We start from the raw sequence: 16,093 nt of genomic DNA, 5'->3' as shown, positions 1-16,093 counted from the left end.
GAAAAGTTCACTTTTATTGGCCTTGATGACATTATTAATATTATTGCATGAATTATTATACGTAATAAGATAACTGATGTATGTCATATATATTATTGATACACGTAATTTAAGGCGGAATCCCAAATGTCGGGCTTCTACTTATTTCCTACTTAGTGCACTTCAACGCCAACCATCACCATTCCAGCTGCACGCCGCGCACTACTTCCGGTTTGTTGCCATGCCAACAGCACAACAAAGTGATCACGGGCTTCTATTCGCGCCTATGTTTGCGTCTCTCCTGTCTAATTTGATTGTTTCGGAATTGAAAAAATGAGTCAGAAGCAAATTTTACAGGGTGAGAATAATTTTAGAGGTGTTCGATTTTTATCTGATGAAGCATTATGTTTATTTAAGCTTGTTTCATGTTTGCATAATAAGTTTTCTTTTAAGATCTTATTATGTACCATGACGTGTTTTTCTAAAATCTGATAATTTCATTTGTTACAGCTTTTGAGCAGTACCAGAGAGAAAGGATGAAGTTCGCGCAAACAGTTGCAGAGCTCGCAACAAGACATCAGAACATCGAAACACTACAAAATGCAGGTAAGCGATCACTTTGGCCTGGTGATGTCTTGAATTGGATGTTTATAGCAACCATTTTTCTTATACAGCAATTTTCATCCAATATGATATGTAAATCTATCTATCTATCTATCTATCTATCTATCTATCTATCTATCTATCTATCTATCTATCTATCTATCTATCTATCTATCTATCTATCTATCTATCTATCTATCATTTAAGGTGTGATGTCCCTCCTGAGGCCTCTCCTCCTGGACGCAGTCCCATCGATCCAGCAGTCGGCAGCTTTGGCAATTGGAAGACTGGCCAGCTACAACGATGACCTGGCAGAGGCCGTGGTGAAGGGAGGCATTCTGCCTCAGCTTATTGACTCGCTGGGCGATAAGAACGTAAGAATCTAAAATGAAGGATTTACTAGTGAGGAATTGGGCATGTACTTGTAGAGTCGTGGCAAAGTTATTTATCCTGATCCTGATACTATAAGAATTGAGAAATAATGCAATGAATAGGGTTCTATAAAACTTCCTCAGTCCACATGGCAGGAAAACAATAAGAGTGTAATCAAAAATACTAAAAGAGTTCAGCCTGGTTTACAGGATTTTCCAACGGATGACACCATTGATACAAAAACTGGTAACTGGTTGTTATATTTTAGATGGATTATTTTATGAATACTAAATTTCTTAGTAAACTCTATTGTTTGAACATATAATGATCATATATCTAGATTCAAGCATTTTTTTTTCTGGCCCAAAAATAATCCTCACTGCCATTGCTGCAACTAAAATGATTGGTTTTCTTTAAAAAGAAATTATTGGTGGTGTTTAAATGAGGAAAAAAGGCTTTTCACTGCTTTATTTGCAGGTTAAACATATCTTATTGGCAGCATGGATCACTGGAATTACAATTTGCTTCTTTAACTTTACTGAAACCAAATCAGAGCAACAACACTGGAACCTCCATCAGTTTATAAAAGGACTTTAAAATAAAATGTTCTCTAACGTTCCACTTTAAATGTGAATACGTTTTTCGCAGCTCTTCTACAAGAAGGCAGCGGCATTTGTTCTCCGTGCCGTGGCGAAGCACTCACCTGAGCTGGCACAAGCCGTGGTAGACTGTGGAGGCCTCGATTCTCTCGTCATCTGTCTGGAAGAGTTCGATCCTGGGGTGAAAGAGGCTGCTGCATGGGCGCTGGGTTACATTGCTCGCCATAATGACTGTAAGTCTGAAGATTTTAAAGCGGTAGGCGAGGTAGAATATTCATGTTGGATAAGTTTGACCGAATACAAGTACGTTTCTATATAAATAGGCCATAAAATGATTCAGTTTTATCATTCACAATAACTAGACAAAACTGATGATTCGATGAGTCACTGTGACAGTTCTGGAAAAAATTAGCACGGACAAAGATTTTAGCACATATAAAAAGCAGATAAAAAGCACAATAATAATAATAATAATAATAATAATAATAATAATAATAATAATAATAATAATAATAATAAAAACAGACATACTGTAGATCTTTGGTAAAGTCCTCTTATATTATGTGACCCTTTATTATAAGGTTAACTCATTGGTAAAAAATATTTGTTGCTGAATTTTATATTTTAATTGATTTAATTTAAATACATTTCCTTTTTAAAATAAAATTTAAATCTGCCTTGATACCTGCACTCATTTAAAACCATAAACAACAACACAAAGCTTTATTTCTGATGTTTTCGCAAACGCAGCGTTGGCTCAGGCTGTGGTGGATGCAGGCGCTGTTCCTCTACTCGTTCTTTGCCTCCAAGAGCCTGAGATTGCCTTGAAGAGGATCTCTGCTTCGACGTTGAGCGACATCTGCAAACACTCACCAGAGCTCGCACAATCTGTGGTGGACACCGGAGCCATTGCGCATCTGGCGCGGATGACTTTATCCTCAGATGCCAAACTAAAGGTCAGTGTAACGACGTAATCTGTAACGCAAAGCCAAGGTTTGTGTTCTTTTTTTTCAATACTAGTGAGAATGTGTATTTTCTTGTCCACCTTCGCACACACACACACACAGCAGCTACAGTGGATATAAAAAAGTCTACACACCCTTATGAAATTGCAGGTTTTTTAAATATAAAGATGAAATAACAACATAAATGTCAGACTTGATACGTGTTTAATGTGATCTTCCAACAAACAAAAATCCAGAGGAAAAAATATTCAAATTCAAATTTAAATCAAACATTTAAATATTAATATCAAAATCTACTACAAAAGCTCAGGACCACAGGTTGCATGTAATCACTGCACACCTTAACAATGATGAACTCTTACGAATGGACATTCGGTGCCACCCAGATAAGGATGGGTTCATTTTTAAGTCTGGTTCCTCTCAAGGTTTTTTCCTCATGCCATTTTTGAGAGTTTTTCCTTGCCAAAGTCGCCACTAAAAGGGATAAACATACAATTATATGGAACAAACTCAAACATTCTTTTATTTCGGCTTAATCTGTGTAAAGCTGCTTTAAGACAATGTGCATTGTTAAAAGCTGTCTACAAATAAAAATGTATGTAACTTTTCATATCCACTGCGGCTTTATACAGCTAAAGGTGGTAATAAATATAAGACATGGTGTAGATAATATTCCAGCATTGTGAAATTCTCGATTCTTGATTGGTCAGAAGGTGTTGGTCTTTATTATTATTATATATTTAAAAAGCACCTCTGTTATAAATTCTATGGTAACTCATTAAGATAAATAAATGCTTCAAATCCTTATTATAAACTAATATAAAATTAGTTGTTATTCAACAATGGAAATACTTGATAAGTGTTTGATATGCTGAGGTTTTCTGTAAGGAGATGTTTATTTAACATTTATGTTAGGAGTCTCCAGTGTTAGCGATTTGAAACGGTCAGTAAGTTATAATCATGATATAGACTGGTCTTTTATAACCTTGTTTACTTTTTTCTATAGAGACATGTGTACTCAACTCTAGGCCAAATCTCCAGGCATTCTGTGGATCTGGCAGAGATGGTGGTGGAGGCTGAAATCTTTCCAAATGCACTTCCCAGCCTTAAAGATCCAGATGAATATGTGAGGAAAAACATCAGCACGCTGATGCGAGAGATCACAAAGCACACCCCTGAGGTACCTAACATGGCCTCTTCAAGCAGAGAACAACTGTAAAGCACCGGTGTATTCCTGCAATTGGCTGCATTTGTGTGTGTGTGTGTGTGTGTGTGTGTGTGTGTGTGTGTGTGTGTGTGTGTGTGTGTGTGTGTGTGTGTGTGTGTGTGTATGTGTGTTTTCTGCCCTCCAGTTATCCCAGATGATTGTGAACGCTGGAGGTGTGGCAGCTGTGATTGATTATCTAGGGGACTCCAGAGGGAATGTACGATTGCCTGGTATCATGATGCTCGGCTACGTGGCCGCACACTCGGAGAACCTCGCCATGGCTGTCATTGTATCTAAGGTCTGCTGCTATATGCTCTGTTTTGGAGTTTATCAGATTCTTACACGGTATATGAGTAGATACAGGAGTGAGATGTAAACTTGCAGCCTTACAATCACCTCTGCAGAATCTTAAGCAATAAGTCACTACTGATTATCAGCATGAGTTATTAGGCAAATTACTTAATCAGCACTACTCAACTGAACTCTCCACCAGGGTGTACCACAGCTGGCTATCTGCCTGGCCGAGGAGACAGAGGACCACATGAAGGCTGCAACAGTCTGGGCACTGGGGCAGATCGGCCATCACACACCTGAGCATGCAAGAGTTGTGGCATTGTCCAACTTGCTCCCCAAACTGCTGAATCTTTACCTGGACACACAGAGCTCTGAGGACCTGCAAGTCAAGGTACAAAGATTGACCAAAAAATTAATGTAACTCAGTTTAAGTAATAGACTCTGATCTGATATACTGGTCCCTAGTTATGTACCTTTTAGTAATATAGGGTCCTGGTTATGTATTCTTAGCAATATAAGGTCCTAGGCAAATTAATATAGAAAATGTAGGCTACTGGGTATCTAGTCCCGATGAATGTAGGCTCCTGACTATGTTGTTCATAGAAATATGGGATCCTGAAAACATACTCCCTAGGAATCTATGTCCATGGAAATGTATTTCCTAGAAATATAGTATCTAGGAATAAAAGGTCCTAGATAGTACACACAAATATAGAGCCCTGCTTATATAGTCTCAAGAAATGCAAACATAATTTCTCCCTTGATGCAGGCGAAGAAGTCTTTAAAGAGCATCCTTCAGAAGTGCACTTACCTTCCAGCACTAGAGCCACTCCTCTACGACGCTCCAAGCAACGTTCTCAAACATGTCCTCTGCCAGTTCAGCAAGGTCAACTCCATGTTTTGTCTAAGAAACGTTTTTCTCCGTTACGTTTCATGTTGAAGGTTGCCTATGTAATCACCGGTCCTCTTGGTTTCGTGTTCTGCAGGTTCTTCCACATGACAGTAAAGCACGGAGGTTGTTTGTAACCAGTGGAGGACTGAAGAAAGTACAGGAAATTAAAGCTGAGCCTGGATCCCCTCTGCAGGAGCACATCAACACTATTATCACTTGCTACCCTGAGGAGATAGTCAGGTTTATAACTGTTCTTGAACATCTTAAGGAAAAATAACATAATCAGAATGATCAAATTCTACTGATGTGTAATAAGAGAAAGTATTTACTAGATATTCTTTCTTTGACAGGTACTACTCACCTGGATACTCAGAAGAACTACTAGAAAGGATCGAGAACTATCAGCCTGTTTAGGGCAGGAAGCTTATCTTCAAGATTAGCACTCTTTGCTACTTTATTATATACCCAATAAATTCAGGGCACTGTGATAATAAGTGTTTGCATCTGATTATTGATCCCTTGTTAAGCCATTGCATGTAGTATACTGTCTGTATTATGATATTATCCACTATAGATCAAAATAAAAAGTACACACATTATTTTGTTGCTTATAAAATGTAATGTTTTTTATTGATAATTATCAATAGAGAACGCATTTAAAATCCCAGTATGTAATTTTTATTAAATACTATTTTTTATTTTGCTTATTGTTTTTTTTTAAGACAGTCATTTATTTATTTATTTTTAAACATTGTGCGTTAATACTTGAGACATTCAAACTATGAAAGAACACATTCTTCCAAGTAGTCTTTTGCTTCGATGACAGCTTAGCATATTCTTGGCATTCTCTCAGTCAGCCTCATGAGATAGTCATCTAGAATGGGTTTCCAACAATCTTGAAGAGTTCCCAGAGGTGTTGAGTGCTTGTTGACTACTTTTCCTTCACTCTTTGGTCCAACTCATCCTAAACCATCTCAACTGGATTTAGATTGGGTGATTGTGGAGGCCTGGTCATCTGTTGTCGCAGTATATAATTCTCCTTGAACAATTTGCTGTCACATAACCTAGAGGTGTGCTTGGGCTCATTGTCCTGTTGGAAAACAAATGATGGCCCCCCCATTACATGCAATTCAGATAGCTTGGCATGTTACAGCAAAATGCTGTTGGAGCAATGCGGGTTAAGTGTGCCCTCAGTTTTGACTAAATCACCAATAGTTTCACCAGCAAAGCACCCCCACATCCCTACCCCCCCTCTATAATTCACAATGGAAACCACACATTCAGGGACTGTTTGTTTACCCTCTGTCTAACAAAGACATGAAAGTTGACAAAAATGTCAAATATTTTCCGACCAAATTTCTCAGTACAAAGGACAGTTTCCACCGATCTAATGTCTATCTATTTATTGTATTTCTTGGCCTTTTGCTAGCTGTTCTCCCAATGTAATAGTTTCTTTGCCACAATTCGACTACAAAAACCTGACTCCCGTAGTCTCCTCTGAACAGGGATAATGAAATGTGTTTACCACTTGAAATCAGTGAAGTTTACATGAATCAACGAGTTGTGAGGCTGGTAAATCTGATAACCGAATCCTCTGCAGCAGAGGTAGCTCTTGGGGCTTAAACATTTTTCGGCTTAACTGATCTTCATTTCTTAAATTAATATTTGACTGCCTTAACTGAGTGTTTCTTGTCATAATATGGCTTTGTACAGTAGTTGTAGTAGCACAAGACAACTGATGGTCTAAAACACAAGGCAAAAAATGTCTCACAAATGAACTGTTGACAAGGCATAGCTGTGAAATGGAAACCATTCCAGGTGGCTACCGAATCTGCTATCAAAGCTAAATGTGGCTACTTTGGACATTTTAAAATATAAAACATAAATGCTTTCTCTCGTTTATTATGTTCCGCGTGTGCTACGAATCTGCGGATACTAATCTAAAAATAAAGCAATATATTTTAAGAATGGCGAAAGTGCTGCAGTGAATGCAGACGACATGTGTACCTTTTTCCAACTATTTCATCATACGGTTTCGGTTGATTTCTTTGCCTACCCGCATTCTGACAAACTCCGCCCCTCTCATATAATTGGTTTAAAGGTCATAATTACGATCTGTTTAGTGATTGGACAGCCGGGAAACGCGAAGGTGAAGATAAAAATGTATGTATTTTGTATGAATGTATGTATTTATTTTTTATTTACTTGGCCATAGTGATTTAAACGACTTCACAAAAAAAGTCAATTCTATCAAGGAGGCGGGTTTTAACTAAATCCTAAAGACCAATCGTAACGCAGGACTAAAGAGGGACCTGGCCAATCTGCTTGTTGGAGGCGGGATTTCCTACAGAATACGGGTAGGGGGAAAAACAGGGCGGTTCGGACGCTCGGTTTCCACATGCTGCGCAGAGCGACATCATCAGCGCTGCGGTGCGGAGCGCAGATTTCAGCCGGCGTCCGGTTCATCCTTCCGTGGACTACAACCAAGCCTCAGGCGCTCTGTGCTTCACGTGTAATTAGACCTTTCTCTGTGTCGACCTGCTTGGGGAAGAAGAAGAAGCAGCAGCAGAGAAGTTTGTGGTTGGAGCAGCAACGTGAAGGACAAAATATGAACGTCAACATCGAGGAGATTCTGGCTCCACTGAGACAAGCAGTGAAGGAGCAGGTCTGAGAACATGAGTCTCATTCATTCATCAACATGCATCAGTAACATGATTTGCACATGACGTCATAATTGTGATGATGATCAGTGAATCACTTCCGTTTAATTTATAGGGGAGGTTCACTGTAATATTAAATGTCCACTTACCGGAAGTGCAATAAATGCACCAAGCTCAGGTTTAGGGGAGCCGGAAGTAGATATATGCAACAGTTTCAGATTTGCATCAAGCAGCTCTGTTGGACTTGTTATCCAGGAGCTGCCACGTTTATCACGGGCTGTGTGCCAAATTCCTCATTTCTCCATTTAATCTGGATTCTAATCTGAATCACAATCCGGATTAAATTCTAACAAATGTATTTCCCTCTTCTGAACACTTTCATTTTATTTCCTCTTACTGCTGCATTGCCACGTTTGAGCATCAGTTTGACCGACTGTGTCTCATCTCATCTCATCTCATCTCAACCTCACTCGCTGCTCTGTAGGGCTGCTCCGGTCTGACACTAGGCGGTGTGATAACCAGGTGGAGAAAAGATCACGGTGTCTCGATAACAAAATTCTGTTACTAAAGGAATGAGTTACAGGAAAAAGCCAATGTTTTCAAAATATATCCCTTCATAAAATTTCACGTCATCTTGGTGAAGTGATGGAAACGTTGGGCTGTGTGTGTGTGTGTGTGTGTGTGTGTGTGTGTGTGTGTGTGTGTGTGAGAGAATGTAAGGAACATGATGAATAGGGAGATCTTAATAACATTGTTTGTACCATGAGGAAAACTGTGATGTTTATACAGGATGCAATGTGAATCAGGGTTACATAACTCTGCACCACACTAAACTACACAACTCTACACTACAGTACACTTCACAACTCTAAAATACACTAAACTACACAACTCTACAGTACAGTAAACAAATCTACAACACAGTACACTACACAACCCTACACTACACAACTCTAGAATACACTAAACTACACAACTCTACACTACAGTACACTACACAACTCTAGAATACACTAAACTACACAACTCTACAGTACAGTAAACAAATCTACAACACAGTACACTACACAACCCTACACTACACAACTCTAGAATACACTAAACTACACAACTCTACACTACACTAAACTACGCAACTCTACACTACACATCTGTACACTACAGTACACTAAACTACACAACTACTCTACAGAACACCAGAGTGCAGGGCACTACACAATTCTACACAACTCTACACTACACAACTCTAACAGGACCCCACAGTGTATGAAGCTACACTACTCTGGTTTGAGATTCAGCTCTAATGAGATGTTATAATAACCACCACAACAGTTGAATTTCATCTGTGGTGATGCTCATTTTTGCTTCTCACACAATCTCCTGTTCACCGTCACGTGTTCTCCCCGTGCGCAGGGCGACCTGGTGCGTCAGATGAAAGTCGACGGTGCTCCTGACGTGGACGTCACTAAAGCTGTGGCGGAGCTCAAAGCGAGGAAGAAGATCCTGGAGGCAAAGGTGTGGGCCGTTATTTATCATCATGTGTCGTCGCTGGTGGATGTCAACTTTAAAAAAGAAATTTCTTTCCGGATATTCATTTACCACATGCTTTAAAAAAATGTCAAACTTTCACGTGGGACAGAAAGAATTAAGTTCATCTTTCAAGTGTTCATTAGTTCTAATCGGATCGGATCATGCTTGCATCAACATGCTGTTTGCTCTCGCCTTGTCCCAGGAGCTCTCACTGCAGGCCAAAGATGACATCGTGGACAGAGTCAAGATGGAGGACACGCTGAAGAGACGCTTCTTTTACGACCAAGCGTTCGCCATCTATGGAGGTAATGTTACCTCATGCTACCTAACACACTCTACACCCTCTGTACTGTATAAGTGTTGTGATGAATGTGTGTCTGTGTGTGTGTGTGTGTGTGTAAGGGGTGAGTGGTCTGTATGATTTCGGGCCGGTCGGCTGCGCTCTGAAGAACAACATCCTGCAGGCTTGGAGGCAGCACTTTATCCACGAGGAGCAGATTCTGGAGATCGACTGCACGATGCTCACACCTGAACCCGTCCTCAAGTGAGTACTTGTAAACCCCACGTTATTTTCTTGTTGTCTGGGCTGTTTTTTTTTTGGTTTTTTTTAAGGAACTTTTATACACAAACCCTATGGTCAGGTTTTCACCTACTTTTGTCCATATAGTTTAATTCACTGATGGTAAATGTTTCATCATTCATTCTCCGCCTTGATCTAGGACATCAGGGCACGTGGACAAATTCGCCGACTACATGGTGAAAGACGTGAAGAACGGAGAGTGCTTTCGTGCCGATCATCTCTTAAAGGGTTTGTGTCTGCAGTTTTCTCAGTAAGACTTGTGAATGTTACGTCTGCAGTGAGGCCAAAATCACACCCACACTGATGTGCATTGGTTTCTGGCTGATTTTCTTCTGCTCTTGCTAACAAGTGGTGATTGTAGATCAAAATCTTCAGCCTACTACTTGATTTATATGCACGTATTTAGTTAAAAGTTTATTGTGCACCTTAATGCCAGGCTGTGCACAAATTTCATTTCCTGATGAGCAAAGCAACGTGATCTTTCTAGCTTCATGCATTCACCAGATGCGTCACCGATCTCTGCTGCGTCCTTCCCTATTTTTACTTCAGAATGTCCCTGCACACATTAAATGAGCATTTGTATTTGGCAGGATGAAACGGCCACGATTGTCTTCTTTTTCAGTAAACGGTTAATAAGTACCTTAGTATTAGAAACCTGCAGAAACCCTGATGTTTATGATGTGGTTTATATTTGAGGTATGGAATGAGTTTTGCTTGTTCAGTCAGCAATTCAAGGGAATCCTTATGTGTATGATGTGTAAATGAATTGATATTTATAGCCCTGGTTATTTCTTTATTAGCATTGCCCAGATGTTTGAAAGAACCGTAATGAATAGTTAATCGTGTGTGGTGTTTTTATAGCTCACCTTCAGAAGCTGATGAGCGACAAGAAGTGCACACAAGAAAAGAAGAGTGAAATGGAAGAAGTCATCACTCAGGTGAGTCCTGCATTTTCCATTTCTCCTTACTGCCTAATTGTTTGTTAAAGTATTTAATAGGCAGGTTTGAGATGTAGAACACGAGTGAATACAATAAATCTGCAATAAACACTGTGTTGACGTTACAAATCTCCTACGTAGTGCTGTGGTCTGAATATGAACTTGTTTGCTAGTTGCTGTGGCTAATCTTTGTTTCTCAGAAATGTAATCATTTAAAATAAGCAGTGGCGTTTGTTTTTGTGGTAAATGTGCTGGTGTAAATCTGCAGGCTAAATAATGTAATAACATGCACCAGAGGAGGAGGGGGGACTTCAAATAAAAAACACGTGGCATCAGTGATTCGTCTGTAGAGCCCGTTTTCGTACCGTATAACGCAACCTGGAAAAACTATCACTGGATATCTACTCAATAGTTATTTAAAACTTTGTATACACAATTCAGTTTCTACCGAGTGTACTGCACTTTGTCGACCCATTATCAGGACTCTGCATTGTTCTTCACCATGGTTTTGCAAATAAAATTTTTTTTTTCTCTTCAGATGGACAACTACACTCAGCAGGAGCTAGCTAATCTGTTTGTGACATACAAAGTGAAGTCACCCAGCACAGGAAATGACCTCACACCACCCATCTCATTTAACCTGATGTTTCAGACGTCCATTGGTCCTGGAGGGAACATGCCAGGGTAAGTTAAGCTCACTGCCCAATGTGCAAAGAGCACCAAATACAGCTACCTTTCTAAATGGCTGGAAGGAGTAGGTTACGTTTCTATTGCAGTAGGTTTGACTGTAGCTCTATGGTGGTCCACAGTCCATGGAGCATCACCTGTGGACCACCATATATATATATATATATATATATATATATACACACACACACACGAACGAGCTGGTATCAAAGAGTTTCGAGACTCGTTTTGTAACATGCCAACAGATGCACAAGGCTGCATGCACAGTAACAGGAAGCACTGACCTTCATAAGTCAGTGTGCCAAAGACATCATCCTGTGACATCTGGACCTGTGCAACTAGAGCTATTCTGACCACGTGCGTTACCACGTCTGCGATTTCATCAGGGACTGCAGGTTACATCAAACAATGCACCCTGTCACCGAGCTCTTCTCACACGTGAGCTTCTCACTGGAAACATGTTCTCACTGCCACCCTCACCCTACTCGCCAGATTTGGTTCCTGTGGACTTCGCTCTCTTCCTGAAAATTAAGATCCAGGGCACAAATGTCGCCATTTTGACACCATTGCAGAGATCCTGTGTGAATAGCAGAAGGTGATTGACACGCTTCAAAAAGAAGACTTCCAGAACACATTCCCGAGGTGGCAGGAACACAGGGGGCGCTGTATTGCTGTGCAAATCTCTTGTAAATGGAGCTCGTCTCAACATTTTGATAACAACTCGTATATAATTTAGTGTTTATGGTAGAAGTCTTCATTGTCAGCACATTATCAGTTTTATAATGTGAATATTACACTGATTATTGCTAAAAATTGGTGTAGTTGTAATGAAATAAACATTTTTGGACCTGGAAAGAATAGCTCCATTATTTAACAACAACCTGTTGTTGATTATTTTCCTATAAGAGCAAACCTATACGTGTTTTATCCCTCTACTTACTCGTCTCTATATTATACTATTTTGATTTCTGCAGCTATCTGAGGCCTGAAACTGCTCAGGGAATCTTCCTCAACTTCAAACGCCTGTTGGAGTTTAACCAGGGCAAGCTGCCATTTGCTGCTGCTCAGATTGGAAACTCTTTCAGAAACGAGATCTCTCCTCGCTCAGGTCTTATTCGTGTCAGGTAGGTGAGCTGCGATTCATTACCAACTTCATTTTGTGAGTAAAGGACCTTATCTACATTTCAACCTTTTATAGGGAGTTTACGATGGCTGAGATCGAGCACTTCGTCGACCCAAATGAAAAGGTGCATTCCAAATTCTCCAACGTCGCCGATCTGGAGATCTTGCTATACTCGTCCAAAGCACAGACCAGTGGTCAGTCAGCCCAGATTATGAAGCTGGGGGATGCAGTGGAGCAGGTGAGGTGTTTGTTTTAAGAAAACTACTGGATTAAATGTTCAGTCACTTCCTGTTTCTCCTTTGATGTATTTTTTTTTCCCTCTGCGTGCGCCAGCTTCTGTAATTCAATGTGAGGTGAATTGAATTGAATTGCCTCAAAAGAGAAATAATGCTTATTTGTAATGCTGATCGCTTATGGGTGGGTTGTTCTTAAACTTTATTTATTTATTAACATTGATATCAAAAAACATACACAACATTACATAATACACTTTTCCATTTAAAATATTTTAGCTGCTGTGTTTTAAGATGAGCTGGTATTACTTGGAGTTCTATATATTTAGCATATTGTATTCTAAATAAAAACTCTTACAGTTTAACTTCACTTATTTGACAAATAAAACCAGTTGTCATCACAAGTCACATAATTAAAGTATGAAACAATGTTGTTTTTTTTTTTTTTTTTTTTTTTTTTTCTTTTTTTTTTTTTTTTTTTTTCCCGAAGTCTGAACATCCATTAGCCATTACAGGAAATTGTTTTAATCAGTATAATGCGACCACCACCATGCTTCACTGTCAGAATAATGTTTAGTGGTTGTTAGGCTTCTGCCAAATGTACCACTGTGCAACTCGAGGCACTCAGATTTTTCCATACAGCCCAGGGTTGTGAAGGCTTCAGCTTTATGATCAGCTTCTTTGTCCAAGTTGTGGGTTTATCCAGTTACTCTTGGCACAGTGGTTCCTTCTCCAAGCCTGGACACTGACTTTTAACAGATGGCGTCTATTTTTCTGATGCACAGTTGTACCAAATAAAAAAGAAAAAAAAAAAAGTTTCCTGTTGTAAAAGATGTAGGCCGCGTTTAGACCCCATCTGTAAATTCCTTAGTGTCAAGTGTCTTTTAAAAAGCTTTTACCTTTTTTAATTTTTTTATTTTGTTTTCAGGGTGTTATCAACAACTCTGTCCTGGGCTACTTCATCGGGAGGATCTACCTCTACCTGACCAGAGTTGGTTTGGCAAAAGACAAAGTGCGTTTCCGTCAGCACATGGACAACGAGATGGCCCACTATGCCTGCGACTGCTGGGACGCTGAAGCCAAAACCTCCTACGTAAGAAAATAAACTTCCTAAACTGTGAAAATATTCTTGTGCATTCAAAATCATTACCCCGAAGCGTCTTGGTTTATTGTGTGTCTTGGCTTGCAGGGCTGGATCGAAATAGTGGGCTGTGCCGACCGCTCTTGCTATGACCTCACATGTCACGCACGGGCTACCAAGGTCCCACTGGTAGCTGAGAAACCTCTGAAGGAACCCATATCCTTGAATTAAAGCATTGCACATTATGGGATTTGTTCAGTCAGGTTTAGGTTTATTGAATCGGTTCTGTCCTTAACGGCTTCACACAAAGTCGTCAACGTGGTACAGTTTGAGCCGAACAAGGGAGTCATCGGCAAAGAATACAAGAAAGATGCAAAGCTGGTCATGGAATACCTCGCCATCTGCGACGAGTGTTACATCACCGATCAGGAGAAGCTTCTCAGCGAGAACGGGTGAGAATCCATTTCACGTCGATGTAATAAGTAAACGGGTTACGATGTCCTCTAAGTGTGTTGTTGCTTTGTGCAGCGAGTTCACCATCGAGACCGAAGGCAAGACCTTCAAACTCACAAAGGACATGGTGAGCATCAAGAGGTTCCAGAAGACACTTTATGGTGAGAAAAAAAAAACTATAAAATTCAAACGATGTGGTGTTAAAGCCTGTTTGTTATAAGCGCTTTTTTTTTTTTTTTTTTTTTTTAACCTTTTTTTTATTTAAACAACAGAAACTCACTTAAATATGCAACAATCTAAAGGTACACAAACATTCGTTGTCTCCTTTTTAATTTTTCATCCCCACTTCATTTCAGATGTTAAATATTGTCTTAGGCATATTTGAGTCTGGAAAAATAGGAAACTTTGAAATAAAAAATGTGGTGGAACCCTAAGATGTGAAATGGGATGTTCAGACTTTTGTCAGCATAGAGTTTTAGCATACTGTGTCATATGAGCACACAATGAATAAAACCCATAAGGGGAACCAGGTATAAACTAAATATCCGATTGTGAGATTTTCCCAGTTTTCGAATTCTAAAAAAAGAGTTTGTGATTCTCCTCAGTTGAAGACATCACCCCCAACGTCATCGAGCCATCCTTCGGTATTGGCAGAATCATGTACTGCATTTTCGAGCACACATTCCACATCAGAGAGGGGGATGAGCAGAGAACGGTAAGTACGTTTCGCTGAGATGTTCCTTTATTGCGTATCCTTTGTATTCCTTATTACTAACGTGGCCGTTTCTCTGCTCAGTATTTCTGCTTCCCGGCTGTCGTAGCACCTTACAAATGTTCCGTGCTCCCTCTGAGCCAGAATCAGGAATTCATACCATTTGTGCGTGAATTATGTGAGTATACGCTGAATTTTTCATTATATTATCATTTAAAGTGAACGGAATCGGTTGACCTTGTGGCCTCTCCACAGCTGAAGCCATGACCAAATTTGGCGTGTCCCATAAAGTGGACGACTCCTCGGGCTCGATCGGGAGGCGCTACGCCAGAACGGATGAAATCGGCGTGGCGTTCGGAATCACTATCGATTTTGACACCGTGAACAAGACTCCACACACGGCCACTCTGAGAGACCGCGACACTATGAGGCAGATCAGAGCTGAGGTAATGTGACTGCACAGCTAATAGTTAAAGCCTGTTTTGTTCGATAAAATCCTTAGTGAGCATTACCACTAGGTGGTGGAGGCGTTATGGTTTACTGGTCGTCTGCCTGCGATCCTCATCAGCACAATATCTTAAAAACAAGTTTTAGATTTAGAACTTTAGTTTGACACTTCGCTCAATATCCTCAGGTTCGCGAATTACCCGAGATCGTGCGAGACCTCGCCAACGGAACCACCACATGGGCTGAGATTGAGAGCAAGTACCCCATCTTTGAGGGTCAGGAGACCAGCAAGAAGGACACACCAGAAGAGTAGATTAAAGCTGCCTTACCTCATCCTGCCTCCTACACACAGAGCAACCATGCACATTTTTTACACTTGCACCAATAGGAACAATTTAAATGCTCCTGTATAATATTGTCATCGTGAATGATGCACTCTGTTATCGTTCTAATTACATCAATCTTATCAAATCGTTAAAAAGATGTCTTTATATAGTCACCGAGACAAACGTTGTTAATGGCCACGCTTCAGTAAAAGGGCATGTTTAGGGAAAACTGGAAGTTTTGTGGATTTCACTGAAATTGCTCGCAAACTGAAGTTAATGTTTGGTTCAATAAATCAGTGCCAGCACTTTCTGGACCTCTAAATCTTTGTGTGGTGGATTTTTTATTTTTAATATAAATATGGGACCTGATGACCTGACCTTGATTCATGTTGTACACATACCAGATTGAAGT

General features: G+C 40.0%; 2 protein-coding genes across 2 annotated transcripts; both read left to right on the top strand.

Moving 5' to 3' along the window:
• The first annotated feature begins 214 nt into the window (after nucleotides 1–214).
• On the top strand, nucleotides 215–5,612 carry spag6 (sperm associated antigen 6). The gene is made up of 11 exons (XM_083530408.1): nucleotides 215–337; nucleotides 490–585; nucleotides 790–956; nucleotides 1,603–1,786; nucleotides 2,304–2,509; nucleotides 3,525–3,698; nucleotides 3,871–4,023; nucleotides 4,219–4,410; nucleotides 4,789–4,905; nucleotides 5,006–5,151; nucleotides 5,262–5,612. Exons 1-11 carry the CDS (start codon nucleotides 313–315, stop codon nucleotides 5,323–5,325), a joined length of 1,524 nt encoding a protein of 507 aa, XP_083386534.1. The 5' UTR covers nucleotides 215–312; the 3' UTR covers nucleotides 5,326–5,612.
• Nucleotides 5,613–7,271: 1,659 nt separating this feature from the next.
• gars1 (glycyl-tRNA synthetase 1) lies at nucleotides 7,272–16,003 on the top strand. The gene is made up of 17 exons (XM_083529345.1): nucleotides 7,272–7,576; nucleotides 8,985–9,086; nucleotides 9,304–9,406; nucleotides 9,504–9,645; nucleotides 9,821–9,909; nucleotides 10,543–10,619; nucleotides 11,158–11,303; nucleotides 12,281–12,430; nucleotides 12,505–12,667; nucleotides 13,591–13,755; nucleotides 13,852–13,960; nucleotides 14,051–14,195; nucleotides 14,272–14,357; nucleotides 14,802–14,911; nucleotides 14,993–15,086; nucleotides 15,164–15,354; nucleotides 15,543–16,003. Exons 1-17 carry the CDS (start codon nucleotides 7,310–7,312, stop codon nucleotides 15,666–15,668), a joined length of 2,265 nt encoding a protein of 754 aa, XP_083385471.1. The 5' UTR covers nucleotides 7,272–7,309; the 3' UTR covers nucleotides 15,669–16,003.
• Nucleotides 16,004–16,093: the final 90 nt, after the last annotated feature.

The sequence above is a fragment of the Silurus aristotelis genome, assembly GCF_946808225.1.
Source record: "Silurus aristotelis genome assembly, chromosome: 25".
Classification (NCBI taxonomy): Eukaryota; Metazoa; Chordata; class Actinopteri; order Siluriformes; family Siluridae; genus Silurus; species Silurus aristotelis.
Note: the sequence above shows the minus strand (reverse complement) of the source record. Positions and strands in the feature narration are given on the sequence as shown.